Source organism: Manihot esculenta, chromosome 7 (genome assembly GCF_001659605.2).
Source record: "Manihot esculenta cultivar AM560-2 chromosome 7, M.esculenta_v8, whole genome shotgun sequence".
NCBI classification, from domain to species: domain Eukaryota; kingdom Viridiplantae; phylum Streptophyta; class Magnoliopsida; order Malpighiales; family Euphorbiaceae; genus Manihot; species Manihot esculenta.
Window position 1 is genome coordinate 2,639,359 of NC_035167.2, and position 16,782 is coordinate 2,656,140.

Below are 16,782 nucleotides of genomic sequence, written 5' to 3' on the forward strand. Positions count from 1 at the left end.
AAACAAAGCAAGAACTAGGATATTTCTGTAAGCAGTTTGATTATGGAATAACTCAGGATAAAAGTTGTAATGGTCAATGTTCTAAATTTAAACCAAGAAAATATAAGAAAAATAAATATTATAAGAAGAGATATATAGCAAAACCTAGTAAAGAGGAATATTATAGGAAGAAAAGTTATAAACCTTATAACAAATATAGAAAGAAGGTTCAAATGAATAAAACTCAGAATAAAAAATCGTTTAAGAATTAATATGTTATAATTGTGGTAAAAAAGGACATACATCTAAGTTTTGTAGGTTTAATAAAAAACTAAATGAATTAAATTTAGAAGAAGAAATAATAAATAAAATCCAACAATTATATATAGAATCAGAATTTTCAGAATCAGAGATAACAGAAAGTGATGACCAAATTGATGAGTTAGGAACTAGTTCATCAGACAAATCAATAAATGTTTTGACTAAAGAACAAGGCTCCTTATTAGAGTTACTAAATAATATTGAAGATAATAGTACTAAAGAAAATTTTCTTAACAAATTAATAAAAAGTTTTGATGAAGTGGAAGAAATTAAAAGTATTGTTCCTAAAATAGAAAAACAAACTTATGATCTAACTAAAATATTAAGTAAAAATAAAAAATCTAAAGAAACAGTATCAATAGGAGAATTGCAAAAGGAAATCAGAATAATAAAAAATGAAGTAAAAGATTTAAAGTACCAATTTCAAAAGGATTCAAAAAGAATAAAATTTTTGGAAGAATTAGTTTCTGAATCTTCATCGTCTAGTGGAAAGGATGAAGATGAGGAAGAAAATGATAAAATAAATCAGTTGGACAGTGAAGAAGTAGATAATAACTTTATACTACTATTACAAGAAATAACTTCTAGGAAGTATTTAGTAAAGATAACAATTAAATTATCATAAGACTTTAGGATAAATACTATAGCATTATTTGATACAAGAGCGTATTTAAATTGTATAAAATCAAGTTTAGTACCTAAAAGGTTTTGGCAAGAGACTAAGGAAAAATTTAAAACAACAAATAAGACTAGCTTAAATATTTTAGGAAAAACAGAAGTATTAATAGTAAATCAAGATTTAGAAATAAAAACTGTATTTTTATTATCCCATCAAATAAATCACATGGTAATATTAGGAACCCTTTTATAAATCTAATAACACCTTATTCAGTAAAAGAAGATTGTATAAAAATTAAAACAAAGAATAAAAAGATTAGAATGGATTTCACAGAAAAACTTCAAAGAAAAAATTTAAACTTAATAAGAGCACATTCTATTAGAACAATAGAAATAAATTCAATAATAAAATCAAGGACAGAGGACTTAAAAGATTTAAAAAATAGTGTGCATTTAACTAGAATTACAAATCATTTAGGAAGCAAACTTATAAAAACTAAGATAGAAAAACTAAAACATGATATGGAGAAAGAATTATGTGCAGAGCACCCCAATGCTTTTTGGAATAAAAAACAACATATGGTAGATCTGCCTTATGAAGAGAATTTTGATGAACGAACAATTTCTACTAAAGCAAAACCAATTAAAATGAGTCCAGAACTCATAGAACATTGTAAAAAGGAGATTAAAGAACTAGAAGATAAAAAATTAATAAGTAAATCAAGAAGCCATTGGTCATGTGCGGCTTTTTATGTTAATAAAAGTGCAGAGATAGAAAGAGATACACTAAGGTTAGTTATAAATTATAAACCATTAAATACAGCATTAAAATGGATTAGATATCTCATTCCTAATAAGAAAGATTTTTTAAATAGGTTATACAATGCAAATATTTTTAGTAAATTTGATATGAAGTCAGGATATTGGCAAATTCAAATTCACCCTAATGATAGGTATAAAACAGTTTCTACTGTTCCTTTTGGACAGTATATGCCTTTTGGTCTAAAAAACGCGCCATCAGAATTTCAAAGAAGTATGAATGATATTTTTAATCCTTATTCAAAATTCTGTATTGTTTATATAGATGATGTCTTAGTTTTTAGCTAAAGTACAGAAGAACATTTTAAGCATTTAAAAACATTCTGTATGGTAATAAAAAAGAATGGATTAGCTTTAAGTAAAACTAAAATAAATCTTTTTCAAACTAAAATTAGATTTTTAGGGCATTATATAAAGTAAGGTATAAGTTTACAGACGAAATAACCAATAAAACTCAATTACAAAGATTTTTAGGTTGTCTAAATTATGTTATAGACTTTTGACTCGCGGTTGTCGAAGCCGGTCAAAAATAACCTTTCTGGTTATCAACAATTTTACAACTGCAGATAGTGGTGAAAGGATCAAATCTACAGAGAATTGATTACCTATTTATTTTTCTCAACAAGACCAATAAAATGAACTGAAACAATAATAAATTAAAGATGATATAAAAGACTGAAAGTGGGATCAAATGAGAATTGCAATAAAAGTAAAATGGGGGGTTTGAGATTGATTGTAGTAACTAATAATGAGAGTAATAATAGAAAGCAAATAATTAAAATAAAAGAGTAAATCAATATGAGAAAAGTCTAGTTGAAGATATGAATCCACTTTGGTTGTTTGGGTTGATCATTGAAACTTAAATTATCTTGATTGATTCAATAGATTAGTTATAGGGGTGGAAGACGCTTCTCACCACCATGTCTCTCCTTATGATTAAATTAATTAGGGAACGTCCTCTAATTAATTACTAATTAACAAATTGCCAAGGAACGTGCTTGGGCCATAGGCATCAAAACAATTGTCAATTGCATAAAGAAATAGAGAGATCCAATCCTAACTACCCAAACTTATGGAGATAACGCTAGACCATGCAATTTCCTTGGGTTTTATCCAAGTGTTCTAAGGTCAGAATATTTCCAGCAATTACGGACTAAAAATAATCCTAACTAACAATCAATTAACTTTGCAATTAAAATCAAGTGGCCAATTTGATCAAAACAACAAAGTAATCATATAATTAAAGCATCAATTGCATAAATATTGAACAAAACCAAAGACAATAATTTATGTTCAGATCTCACAACCCATTAAACAACCTTAGTTTCAACCAATCCTCAACTAGAATTAAAATCAGCCACTCATTGGCTGAATTAAAAATAGAAAATAAATAAAAGGGAAAAGAAAAAAACCGAAGATGAGCACGCTGCGGAAATCGCTGAGAGGAATTGGAGAGATTGGAGAGATTGGAATTGCTGTCCTCTGAATTGTTCACTGGAAGTTCTATTTATAAGTGCAGAGGAGCGCACTATTTAGGAAAATTGCTGGCCTGGGAGTGGATTGAGTGTGCGAATGTCCACGCGAAGCTGGAGTGAGGGCGCGTGAATGTGCTGTGCATGTTGAAGTGGCGGGGCTTGTTCCGCGTGAAGGGAAGCGGGCCATGGGCAAGAGATGAAGTGCGGTCCACGTGAGAGCATTGCATTGGCGGGTCTACTGTGAATGCTTTGGTCCATGGTCCATGCGCTGGGGAAGAGTTGCTGTGGCGGGGCCCACGTGCTTGAATGCTTTGGTCCATGCGCTGGGGTTCACGTCCATGTGAGGAATTGATGAAGCTTGGTGAAGCGACCCACGTGAAGAGAATGGATGGAGCGCGGGTATGGGCTGTGTGCGTGGGCGTGCGGAGCGCGGGCCTGTGCGTTGGTGGGCTATCCAAGCTTGAATATTTAAGCTTCAAAATCCTTTCCTCATTCTTTGCTCCAATAAGGCAGTTTTAGGGGGATTTTCTCCAAATTGTCATTTTATATTATTTTTTATAAAATAATATTAAAAACACTAAATTAGGCAGAAATCATGTAAATATTTATTAATAATATTAATATAAAATGGACTAAATTATGCTCTATCAACTTTTATCCAAATTTAAATAGGATGATAAAACCATTATATGATAGACTTAAGAAGAATGCTAGACCCCTGGACTGAAGAACATACCAGCATCATAAAACATATAAAATCACTAGTAAAAGAAATTTCATGTTTATACCTTCCAAATCCAGAAGCCTTTAAAATTGTGAAAACTGATGCTTCATACATAGGCTATGGAGGAATCTTAAAACAAAAATTAGACAATAAAGAAAAAATAATCCAGTTTACTTCGGGACACTGGAATTCAGCTCAGCTCAATTATTCTACTATTAAAAAAGAAAATTTAAGTATAATAATTTGCATAAATAAAATTCAGTCTGATTTATTAAATAAAATTTTTTTAGTCAGAATTGATTGTAAGTTTGCAAAAGATGTTTTAAAGAAAGATGTTAAAAATCTTGCTTCTAAACAAATTTTTGCTAGGTGACAAGCTATTTTAAGTATCTTTGATTTCGATATTGAATATATTAAAGGTAATAATAATAATATACCCGATTTTCTAACTCGAGAATTTTTACAGCAAAATGGGAAGAAAGAAGAATAAACAGAAAGAAATAAAGTCCAGCTCCAGTTCTACCCCTAAAGCCCTTTCCGAACATTCGGAAGAACTCAGTAAAACCATTGTAAAACCTTCTGAACCTAGTAAAACTACAAAATCCTAAGACAAAACTTCAGAAGATTTAAAAAGATGGATCGAAGAACTAAATCAATCATCGGAAGTGATTAAAGCCCTGCAAAATATAGCCTCTTCTTAAGGAGAATCAACTATGGCTCCTAAATCTAAAGCGATTGTACCTGCTCATGGTACGGCTAGTCTGTCTCAAACGGTAGACAGTAAAGACTTATCAAATCCGTTGAAGGCTGTGGGTTTGCCAAAAATTCAATCTTCTCAAGGTTATAACTCTGGTGTTTATAAATGGTTTTTAAAGAATATTTCAGAATTTGAAATAGAGATAGAACATGGTTTTAATGACATAAATCCTTGGGAAGTAGTTAGAAAAAATTATCCTGAGAATTAGTTTTTCCGACCAAAAGATATTTTAAAACCTCAGGAGTATTATCAGAGTATTTTTGAAGAAACTGGCTCAGCCCGGATAAAACACAATTTTGATAAACATCATAAAGGAGTCATAGCATATTCTTCACTTCAAATAAAACGGGTCGTCCGTCCCAAAGATTGGCCGATTTCGAATATATATACAGCAACACAGTTTAAAACCTTAAAAAAGTATTCTACCGTGTATAACTATTTTGATTATAAAGATCCATGGACAAATGTTTTTTGTATTCAAAACCCAACCACTACTCATTCGTGGTTGATATATTTTGACCAACAAAGTATTAAAACCACTACTAAATTTCCTAATTGGTTTTTAAAATGGTGGCAATGTAGGGGTATTACTGATAAGGTCCTATCCCCAGAAGTACTCCAAGTATATCAGTATTTTAAAACCCATTACAAACCACACCCGAGTGAAAAATATATACCTCCTTTAATGTATTTCTGTACCCAATTTTTTATTCAACGGGTATATCAATGGTATTTTGATTTTCAGTATACAACAGAGTTAAACATTCCAATTATAGTGAAAAAGACAAGGTAAAATGGTGGGGATCATTCAGAAATTCCACCACTGAGATTGTAGTAAAAAATTGGATATTTAAAAAAGCACAGTTCCCTACTGTGTCTTATACTGATAAATTAACACTGCAACAAGGAGAACCGTCATTTGGGACCCAAAAAGGGGCTTTTTGCAAATTTAGGGGCGGGGGAATTAAATTTTACGGATTTGGGGTTGGCAAATTTTAATTTGCCGATTTGGGGTTCGCCCGCCACGTGGCGGGCGAAAAGAGAGTCTGGCGCTTCTCAAAGAAGCGCCAGACCCTGGCGCCTCTTTGAGAGGCGCCAGAATGTCCTGACGGCCGTGGCGCTTCTTTGAGAGGCGCCAGGGCCGCCACTCTGGCGCCTCTTTGAGAGGCGGCATGCATGTCCCATGCATGCCTGGCGCCTCTCAAAGAGGCGCCATGCATGTCCCATGCATGCCTGGCGCCTCTCAAAGAGGCGCCATGCATGTCCCATGCATGCCTGGCGCCTCTCAAAGAGGCACCATGCATGTCCCATGCATGGCCTAACGCCAGACGTGGCCTGAGCAAAAAAATTAATATATAATAATATATTTATATATAATTATAATTTTAGAAAAAAAACAATAATAATAATTAAATTTAATTATACAAAAATGTACATTAACATTTTGAATGATATGTAATGCTAATGATGACTATGCAAATGACCGCCCGTGCCACAATGTCTTGGTCTCCTCTCATGAGGACGTCTTGTGTTATACCGACGCCCGTCAAATGATGGCTCCTGTTGAGTTTCTTGAGAATTTCCAACATCATCGTCAGCCATAGATATATTTAAATCAGGAGGTTGAGATCGATGTCTTGAACTCTCCCCAACAACTGGATCCTGAGTTGCAAAAACAAAATCTCCTGAATAAGGGGTTGCCGAAAATAATTCAGGAAATTCCGAGGAAAACAAGCTAAGTCTGCTTGAGGGATCATCCAATGATTGTCGAGGGAATGCTGGAAAAACAGACTCTGATGGAGTATGTGGTTGCCAGGAGAGAAGAAGTCGAACGACGTGCTAGCCATGCCTTCCCCTCCAGTCTGATCGTAATTGGAAGGAGTTGGAGTAAACGACTGAAAAGGCATAGAAGAAGGCCCTGGTGGCCATCCTGTATACTGACTATGAAAATCGTCTCCATAAGTTGGCATTTGTGAAGATTGACCCAATTCTGTATATGAGCCGTATGGATGGAATGCAACTGGTGATGGTATCTGCATTACACCTTGATTTGGCGTAGGCTGTGGAATTTCCATCTCCCTTGATGGCCTGGTAGTGTGGCGACGTTGTCGTGGAGCATTCCTGGAGGAGGAGGGTGCGTCATGTACGTCATCCGGAAGTGGTTGGGAAGGTGGCGCCGGCTGTGGAGGTGGTACTTGGGAAATGCGATCGAACAAACGAAGTGCATGAAATATTGAATTAACTGCATTTCCAATTTTATCTACTGTTGGGTGACGAACTTGACTCGCCCATAAGCGGCAGTTCTCCAGACCATCCTCCTGCAAAATTTATTTATTAAGATATCTATCCCAAAAGTTATGTAAAAATTTTTATAATTAATAAAAAAATCTTTGCGCCTCTTACCACAGCGCCGATTGATGCACCCTTTTGAGACACCCACCGACGTGCAATCATTCTGTACCATTCCATATACTGTGAATGGTAATGTAATGGCTGTGTCATAGTATTGCTGGCCACAATCCGTCGGTGCCTTGATTCCCAGAGCGTAATCCAATGTTGGTTCTCGGTCATCCAGTTGGTAGCTGAAGAAGTTAATTTTATTGAATGCATATCATCTGTTTGACGTGGTGGTTGTGGAATGGGTTGAGAAAATCCAAATTGTCTCAGCACCCTGTCAGGTTGATGCCACTCAACAATATGAAAACAAATCAGTGGAACAACCGATCTCCATATTTGTCTACCCTGTAGACAGTAATCTGGCATAGCGTCCACCACATCATCAGAGTATGGCTCCCATATAAACTGTGTAGATAAGATAATGTCAAAGGTAAAAATGATATAATTTGAATTGACATGTAATTTAAAGGTATACAATGATGACCTCTTCGGCTTCCATGCGGTCAAGTTGGTACCGAAGTTGCACCAACACATGCGTTGTAACTTCGGTAATACTTCTTGCATTACTCCACCTACACAATTTATAGTTTGGAATTAGTTACAAGATACTTCGGTGTAGTTGTACAAAATTTACAGCACATACCGACTGCCAATCGGTGTATCTGGAAGGGGATGTATCTGGGAGATGGTAGGGGCTATTGTCTTGATTCTGTCCCATGCCCAAATCTGTAAAATATGAAGTGGCCCGCCAACTTGCTGCACTTGTGATGATGTTGCTCTGCAAAGCTCTTTATAAAGCCAAGCAAGGCAGGCTGCACCCCAACTATATTGACCACAAGTGTTGAAATCAGCGAGTAGTGGCAAAAACATTACATTGACCCTATGAGCAGACCGATCAACGAATAGCGATCCACCAATTAGGCGTAATAGGAAAGCTCGAGCATGCCTCTGGATAGTGACATCATCAGCGTACTCTGGAATTTGGTCAAAGTTATCTCTCAACCAGGTGAGTGCAACAGTATTTCCCTTCATAACTTCACGATCCGGGACCAACCCAAGCAAATCTTGACATTGTAATTGCCAAGGCTGTCCTGTAGTCCCAGTAACAGCATTGCCATCAATAGGTAATCCAGATATCAGACCCATATCTTGAAGTGTAACTGTACACTCCCCATGGGGTAACATGAAAGTATGTGTTTCTGGTCTCCATCTCTCAACCAAAGCTGTTATGAGGTGGTGATCTAAATGGAAGAACCCTAATCGAACAGCTCCATAAAATCCACTAGCACGGAGATAAGGGATAAGCCTGTCATCAATATCATGACCGTGTAATACAGTAGATGATCGTCGGCATGTGATTACACCGGCCTCTTGTGGATGATCCCACACGACTTGGGACCTATGAGATGCTTGGAGATATAACAATGAAGGATCACGTGGTCCTGGGTTAATAAATAATCTACTATCATTTGAGTTGTCCATTCCTGCAAAGGGTTATTACAACTGTCAATTCCTTATGTCAATAATTTGTATTGCTAGACATGATGATAACAAAACAAAAATAAAAGAATGATATGAATTTACAAGGTTATTCTTTGTTTAAGTACAAGTGATGAACTCCTAAACTTGACCTCCTAAACCCTAAAACCCAACCTGATTACCTCAACCCTTAACCCTTAACCCTAAACCCAAGAATATATACCGTAAACCCTAAACTCGATGGTAAAGACATTGGTTAAGATTACAAAGACAATGCATGGAAGTGAGCTATTAACATATACACAATTTGATCATCTAATAACCATCTTCTTCTTGTTGCTCAGAAAAAAAATGACATACCATTGTCAATATGTTAACATATTACATAACACGATAAATGCATGTAGACATTTCAACAGCATTTAGGTAAACAATGTGGCAAATATTTTATGAAATCGCTGCAATCATTGTCACTATAATCAGACAGGTAATTACTGTGTACGTTGAAATTGCTGGAACATGATAACTGACTATCGTCGTATACACTTGGGAATTCACTTTGTTCTGCATGATATCTATCTAGCCTCATCTCCATAAGCCTAATTTCTTTAAGTAGTTGATCCTTCAGCTTATTAACTTCTTCACATGTATTGCGGTTCATGTCTGCCGATGTAGCTTTTGGAATAGGCAACTCATGGTAGCCACAATAAGCTTCCAATTCGCATCGAATCTCCCACAAACGTTGCCAATCTTGTCGAGGAGCAATTGTCGCATTTCCAAAATCAAAAATTTTTTTGGAATGATACCCGACAAATATATGGTTAGCAAAACCTTGTTCCAAACAAGCATTGATTGGTTGATTTGAAAAACATCGCTTGTGACCATACCATGAACAATTGTTTGGGTCAATATATTTGTCTATTAGAGTGTTATGACTACTATATTTTCTCTTTCCTCTGCTTGATTGGCATGCTGATGCCACACGAAAATCTTTGGAGGATGACATTTTTCTTGATGTAACATGCGTAAAATGTCAAATGGATAAATATCAGAAACAATCAATGAATCACAACAAATTACAAATTTTATCATAAAATAGGCATGTCAAAATCATAAATTTTTGTTCACAGTACATGTCCTTTGATTATGTCCCGACTGACCACATATAGAATAGGCATGTCAAAATCATAAAATAGGCATGTCAAAATCATAAATTCGTTCTACAAATTTTTGTTCACAATCATCGTTCTGATTTCTATGAATATCTCTAACGACATCGACGTAAAAAACTATGCTCTCAGACCCTAGTGTACTGACGTAATCGAACATCATCTCTACATCGGCATCATTCAGCAGTTTAACTAGTTCAAATTTGTAATCGTTACCACTAATAATTGGTTTCCTATATTCAATCTTGCATATGAATTCGTTGTGTTCTAATAAATTTGTAGAACGAACTATTTTCATAAAAAGATCCTCATAATTCAACCTTCGTTTCATACGAAAAAATTTGTGCTGGCCACCAACATAGTCGTAACCTAATTCGGTTCTAATAACATTACTATCCCAGTGTACAATTCCATATGTCGGAAAACTCATTTTCGTCAAATCTATCATAGGCATTTCAAACAAAACATAGATTAAGTAAGTATTTAATTAACATTAAAAAAAAGTGCAATATATTAAAGTGCAATATAATTACTCATACCTGTTTGTTTTTAATAATTCGATATTATAGCCTTACAATGAAAATTGTACCCCAAACTGCAATATCAAGAGCTGAAATCGTTAGGATAAATCCCACTTTCTCCTCCATTTTCAACGGGAAAATAATTATATTTTTTTATAAATTTATTACTTATAAATTCTTATAAAAATTTAAACTATTGTCTAAATGTATAAAGTTTATATAAATTTACTATCTATTTATAAAAAATTCGTTTTGTTTAAATATTATATTAATTTCTAAAATTTCAAATCATATTTCAAATTTTATTTATAATTCTTATAATTTTACTGGCATTATAAATAATATATATATCATTATATTTATTTATTAGTAATTGTTAATATAATATATTTATGTGAAACAGTTATTCTATGAAAAATAAATTTCATTTTGCATATGTAAGTAAAAGATTATATAAGTACAATGTAAAGTTCATTTTATATTTTAATATTTATCTATTTAAAAGTTAAGACAGATTTTTTCTTTCATAGTTTTCTTTCCCTCTTAAAGATATATAATATTACTTTATAGTATAAAAAAATTACCTAAAATTATTGCAGCAACCCATCATACGAAAAAATTAAAATTTCAAGATAATTATAATTTTTTCTATTCAATGATTCATATGTATTAATTAAAAAAATTAATATAAATTAATTAAAAAAAGGTGCATATTAATAATTATAATACACTATATAAAATACAAATTAAATAAATAAATAAGAGTAATGTATCTAACCTTTCAGAAATTGCTATTGAATTTGAGTCGACTGAATTTCAGTAAAAGAGAGTTAATATGAGGAGAGTAAACGTGATGAGAGGAGAGAGTAAAATAGGGCGTCGGGTGGGGGAGAGCAAAATAGGGCGTCGGGTGGGTTAATATGGAAAGCTGGCGCCACTTTAAGTGGCGCCAGCTTTGTCGGGTAGCATCCTGGCGCCACTTTAAGTGGCGCCAGGTTGGTGTTCTTGCTGTCCCGAGGCGTGCACGCCTCGGGACAGCATTCTGGCGCCACTTAAAGTGGCGCCAGGAGTGGTCTTCTTGCCTTCCCGAAGCGCCACGACCCTATTCCCTTCATGGCAGAGATTCTCTGCCTCTGCCATGAAGGGACTTCTCTTCATGGCAGAGAATCTCTGCCATGAACAGTACCTGGCGCCACTTTGACTGGCGCCAGGAGGGGGCTTCTTCATGGCAGGGATTCCCTGCCATGAAGAGACTTCTCTTCATGGCAGAGATGCTCTGCCATGAACAGTACCTGGCGCCTCTATGACTGGCGCCAGGAGGGGGCTTCTTCATGGCAGGGATTCCCTGCCATGAAGGGACTTCTCTTCATGGCAGAGAATCTCTGCCATGAACAGTACCTGGCGCCACTTTGACTGGCGCCAGGAGGGGGCTTCTTCATGGCAGGGATTCCCTGCCATGAAGAGACTTCTCTTCATGGCAGAGATGCTCTGCCATGAACAGTACCTGGCGCCTCTATGACTGGCGCCAGGCGTGGGCTTCTTCATGGCAGGGATTCCCTGCTATGAAGAGACCTCTCTTCATGGCAGAGAACTCTCTGCCATGAACAGTTTCCGAACAGTAAATGGCGCCACTTAAAGTGGCGCCAGGCGTGGGCTGCTGCCGACAGTTTTTCTTTTTTTTTTTTTTTTAAAAGTTTATATATTTTTAAATTATATTTATTTCAAAAATTTATATATTTTAAAATTATATTTATTTCTTATTTATAGGTGTTATATTTTTTAAAATATTCATAATTTTTTTCTCATTAATTATCAAAGTTAATTATTTTTTCTCATTAATTATATAATGTTGTGTCTTATAATTTACTATTATGTCATTCTTTTATTAAAAATTAAATATTTGATATATGTAAAAGGTACAATTTTAATATAATTTAAATTTTCATTATATTTACAATGCAATGAAATATTTTTTTTTATTTCAAACTTTAAATTATGTTTATTTTTTATGTATAAGTATTTCATTTTTTATGATTACAATACTTCAAATATAAATTTTAAAATGAGTCTAAAAATTAATTATATAGTAATATGCATTATAAAATAATAGAACATTCAGATTTTTTTCCCATCAATTATCAAAATTAATTATTTTTTAAAAATTATAATTTTTAATATACTTTAAATTTTCAATGCATTTATAATTATTTACAATTAAATTAAATATTTTCTTTACTTTAAACTTTATTATTTAAAATCAATTACTTACATATTATATTTTGTGCTTTTCATTATAAAGATAGTTTAAGTTATTATTCAATTACATATTTACAAAAAAATTTAAAATAAAAATATTAATATTAAATATATTAACACAACGAAATATGCATTTAAAATAAAAAAGATATTACAAATTTAAAATACTAACTCATTACATATATTTTCAATTTTCTATTTATTTTTACATTTGCCAAATTTGCGACCTTCACTTGAACGTTTAGTAGATTTAAATATTCTTCCCCTTCTCTGTTCCAAATAATCATACATATTCGCTTTATAACTGGTACGTTCACCTCCTTCTGAAATTAATAAGTCAGTTAATATAATGTTAAAAACAAAAATTACATTAAATATTAAATATTAAATTTAACTAAATACATACCTCTTAATCTTCTATTTTCTCTTTTACAAAATTCTTTTTGCGAAATAGGAAGACTGTGTTGTAAACGCATCCAAGGTGCATAATCTAATTTTTCATAAATACGAAAATAATAATTAACTATATCAGAATAATTTTTAACTTCGGATTTTGACCAAATAAAATTTAAAATTTTAAAATAACATAATGGAACAGTTTCGATCAAAACATTCACCATTTCTATATTCCGCATATTATAACCAGAACAAATTAATTTTTGCAAATAATAATTAAGATATAAAATATGTTGATAAAAATTATTTTCAGAATCTATTCTTAATTTATATATTTCTCTCCACATTTTTTTCACTCTATTTTTAGCTAATTTACCTCGTAAAACTTTTGGAACAATATAAATATAAGCCATAAATTAATTAAAACACAATAATGAAGATAATAAAAAAGTGTGAAAATAAATTATTAAAAAAGAAATAAATTAAAAGAGATGAAAAATATTAAAAAGAAGAGTACTCAGATTTGTGATGGAGGAGTATTAAGTAAAAGGAGAGTGAAAATGCAAAGAAGAGCAAGGAAATCAGAATGAAGTTAACGGGAGGGGGGGGTGGGGGTATTTATGGGAGCGGGGCACGGGTGTTGGCGCCTCTTAAAGAGGCGCCAACTCCCTGTCCCGAGGCTTGACGCTGGCGCTTCTTATACAAGCGCCAGCCAGCCTCGGGACACAGAGACTGGGGCCTCGGGAAGCGTCAGGCGACGCTTGCTGACGCTTCCCGAGGCGCCAGGGTCATGCTGGCGCCTCTTTAAGAGGTGCCAGCCTGACCTGGCGCTTCTTAAAGAAGCGCCAGCCTGACCTGGCGCTTCTTAAAGAAGCGCCAACACTTCAACTGGCGCCTCTCAAAGAGGCGCCAGGGTCTGGCGCTTCTTTGAGAAGCGCCAGACTCTCTTTTCGCCCGCCACGTGGCAGGCGAACCCCAAATCGGCAAATTAAAATTTGCCAACCCCAAATCCGTAAAATTTAATTCCCCCGCCCCTAAATTTGCAAAAAGCCCCCCAAAAAGCCCAATGTCAGGCCCTATTGGCAGCAGCTAAAAACCCTGAAGAATTCAAACTAATCTGTCAGCAGATGTACAATCAGCTTACTTCAGGAGAAAAGGAAAAGATAAAGCAAGATCTCGTAAAGAGTCCTCTAGTAAAACTTCATCAAAAAAGTCATCCAGTAAACAGAAGAAGACATCCAGTAGAAGAAAGACTAAAAAACAGTCAAGTTCAGAATCGAAGTCGACAGCGTCATCCTCCAGTAAGAACCAGGCATCTTCACACTGCGACAGGAATGAAGACGACTGTTATGGAGTTCTACCACCAGTAAAAATCAAGAGTAAAACAGCGAAAAGAAAGGATAAAAAGAAAATAAAGGTGCAAAAAGAAAAGAAAGAAAAATTAAAGAAAAAAAGGCAAGAAAAGGAAGGACACCTCATCTTCGTCCTCATCCTCATCTGAGTCAGAGTCAGAATAAATACAATAATAGTAAAAGGCGGAAGTGGCAGACAGACTATTCCCCAACGGTAAAAAGAAACAGTAGTGGCAAACATATTATTTCTTAATAGTAAAAAGAAGCAGACAAGCTACTATTCGTGAACAGTGAAAAGTCAGCGTGAAGGCACAATAAAGATCTTATGACTCAACAGTAAAGGCTTGAAAATTTCTATATAAAGGGAGCCTCTCCCCTTGTGAAGGCACACACTTGTAAACCTCTCTCTCTATTCTCTCTATCTTTACATTTCCTCTGTAAATTCTCTCTAAAATTTCAGAATTCTATATCAGTTCTTGAAATTTTTTAAATATAGTAAGTTTTTTATTTTCTTATATTTTATAAATTGTTACTTTATAAACCCGTGTTGACGGCACCTTTCTCTTCTCCCTCCACACTCTGACTTAACTCTGGGGATTCCAAGTTAAGATTACAGGAACCCTAACCATCAAATAAATTTTATTATTTGAGATAAGTATGCTCTATGGTTGCAGCCTAGGTTGATCTTCCACATCAGAAATTTGTATTGTGATAAAATTATTAATTTTACAGTTTCTTGGTATATCGACTGGAAAACTAGACCTCTTCAATCCGGCAAATTGATGTGCCGTAGAAGAAACTTGGGAAACAAAGTCACGTACTATTGAAAGTATTAGATCTCTTAATCATTTTTAGTTAAAATCCTTTATATATATATATATATATATATATAGTTAGAAAAAATTAATCGAATTGAATTAATTTAATTTTTTATTCATTTCGGTTTGATTCAGTTTTTAATTTAAAAATTTTCTGTTATTTTGATTCTATTTGGTTTTGATAAAAAAAATTAAAAAAATAAACTGAACCGATTAGTAATAATAATATATTATTTTCAATAATATAAAAATCAAATCATATTAAGATTAAAATATTTCCATTAAATTTTAAAATATTAAAAATGTATAAAAAATAAAAAAAATAAAAATTCAAATCAATTAAATCAAATCGAATCAAATTGAATTAGATCGTTTTAATTTGATTCAATTTTTAACTAAAATCATTTCGATCGATTTTCATAAACACTAAAATTTCAGTTTTTTTATGTATATATATATTTTCCTTTTCAAGGGACATGCACCAAAAGAAGCAATTAGATAAGGGATGCTGGGGAATTTTAGGAAAAGAATATGTAGGGTAGCTAAGAAGGAACCCTACAAATGAAGGTAACATGAAAAATAGATTGATAAATTTTATTAATTTATTTGTCCCATTGATGAGATTGAGCTTAGCATTTGTATTGTGGGGTGGCATTTGGTGGAATTCCATCTCATATTCAAGTGGGTTTGTCCACTCTCTGTCTTTTAGATATCATTGTCACTTCATTATAGTTTCCCCCTCTTCTCACAATACATTAATTATTATTATTATTATTATTATTATTATTTACATTATAATTTTTGAGATTTAACAAAATTTATAATTTAGTTTTTATTTTTTAATAATAAATAATTTAGTACTTGAATTTTCATTTTGCTAATAAAAATATTATTTCTATTAAATTTAAAAGAATTTTATTATAAAAATTAAAATTTAATGACTAAATTGTTATAAATATTAAAACTATAAAAATTAAAATATTATAAAAAAATTTAAATGATTAAATTATTATAATTTAATGATAAATTTTATCAGGATGACTATCTTATTATCATAATAAAATATAAAAAAAGTCTAATTAAACTCTTATACTTTCACTCAAAAGATAAATAAATTTAATTCATTTTGTTAGCCATTTAAATCCTTTATATTTTTACTAAAGGCATCAAAATAAGTTCAAACTTAATATAATATTTTTTAATAATAAAATATTATTTTTTAAATTTAAAATATCAAAAATTTAATATTTAAATTAACATAAAAATTTTAAAAATATATATAGAAATAGTAAATAATTTTTAAAATTATGAAATTTCATTATTAAAAAATAATGCTCCATTTATCTCATTTTTTTAATCTATTTTTCTTTTTTAATTTATCTCAAAATCATTATCCATTTTTTTATTTTATAATAATATAACTATTATAATTTTATTTTATTTTTAAGAAATCTCGTAAAGTATATTTTAATATTTAATAAAATTTAATATTTTCAAGATGAGTATAATTGGGAAGCTAATAAAAATAATTATTATTTTTAAAATGCTTATACTGTTGCCCACTGAGCTTTTTTAATGAAATATATTTGTATGGTAAAAAAAAAAAAAATTGAAAGGCAAGGGTAGTTGAAATTCTTTTTATTGATATCAGCTTTGAAAATATTGTTGGTTAGTAGAGGCATCATTCCAATTTGTAGTTAT

The 16,782-nt window shown here is 32.6% G+C and overlaps 1 protein-coding gene across 1 annotated transcript; it reads right to left on the minus strand.

Annotated features, from left to right (window-relative positions):
* Positions 1-6,154: 6,154 nt before the first annotated feature.
* Positions 6,155-9,575, minus strand: LOC110622634. Its single transcript, XM_021767222.1, has 6 exons — positions 9,065-9,575; positions 7,734-8,574; positions 7,575-7,662; positions 7,097-7,495; positions 6,486-7,011; positions 6,155-6,378 (listed from the first exon to the last, which is right to left on the minus strand). The coding sequence occupies exons 1-6, from the start codon at positions 9,573-9,575 to the stop codon at positions 6,155-6,157; spliced, it is 2,589 nt and encodes an 862-aa protein (XP_021622914.1).
* Between the last annotated feature and the right edge of the window lie 7,207 nt (positions 9,576-16,782).

Coding starts and splice junctions, on each gene's coding strand:
- LOC110622634 (XM_021767222.1), bottom strand. CDS start 9,575: ATGTCATCCTCCAAAGATTTTCGTGTGGCATCAGCATGCCAATCAAGC. Junction 8,575..9,064: donor CAGCAATTTCAACGTACACA/GTAATTACCTGT, acceptor AACCCTTTGCAG/GAATGGACAACTCAAATGAT. Junction 7,012..7,096: donor GTGCATCAATCGGCGCTGTG/GTAAGAGGCGCA, acceptor TAAATTTTGCAG/GAGGATGGTCTGGAGAACTG.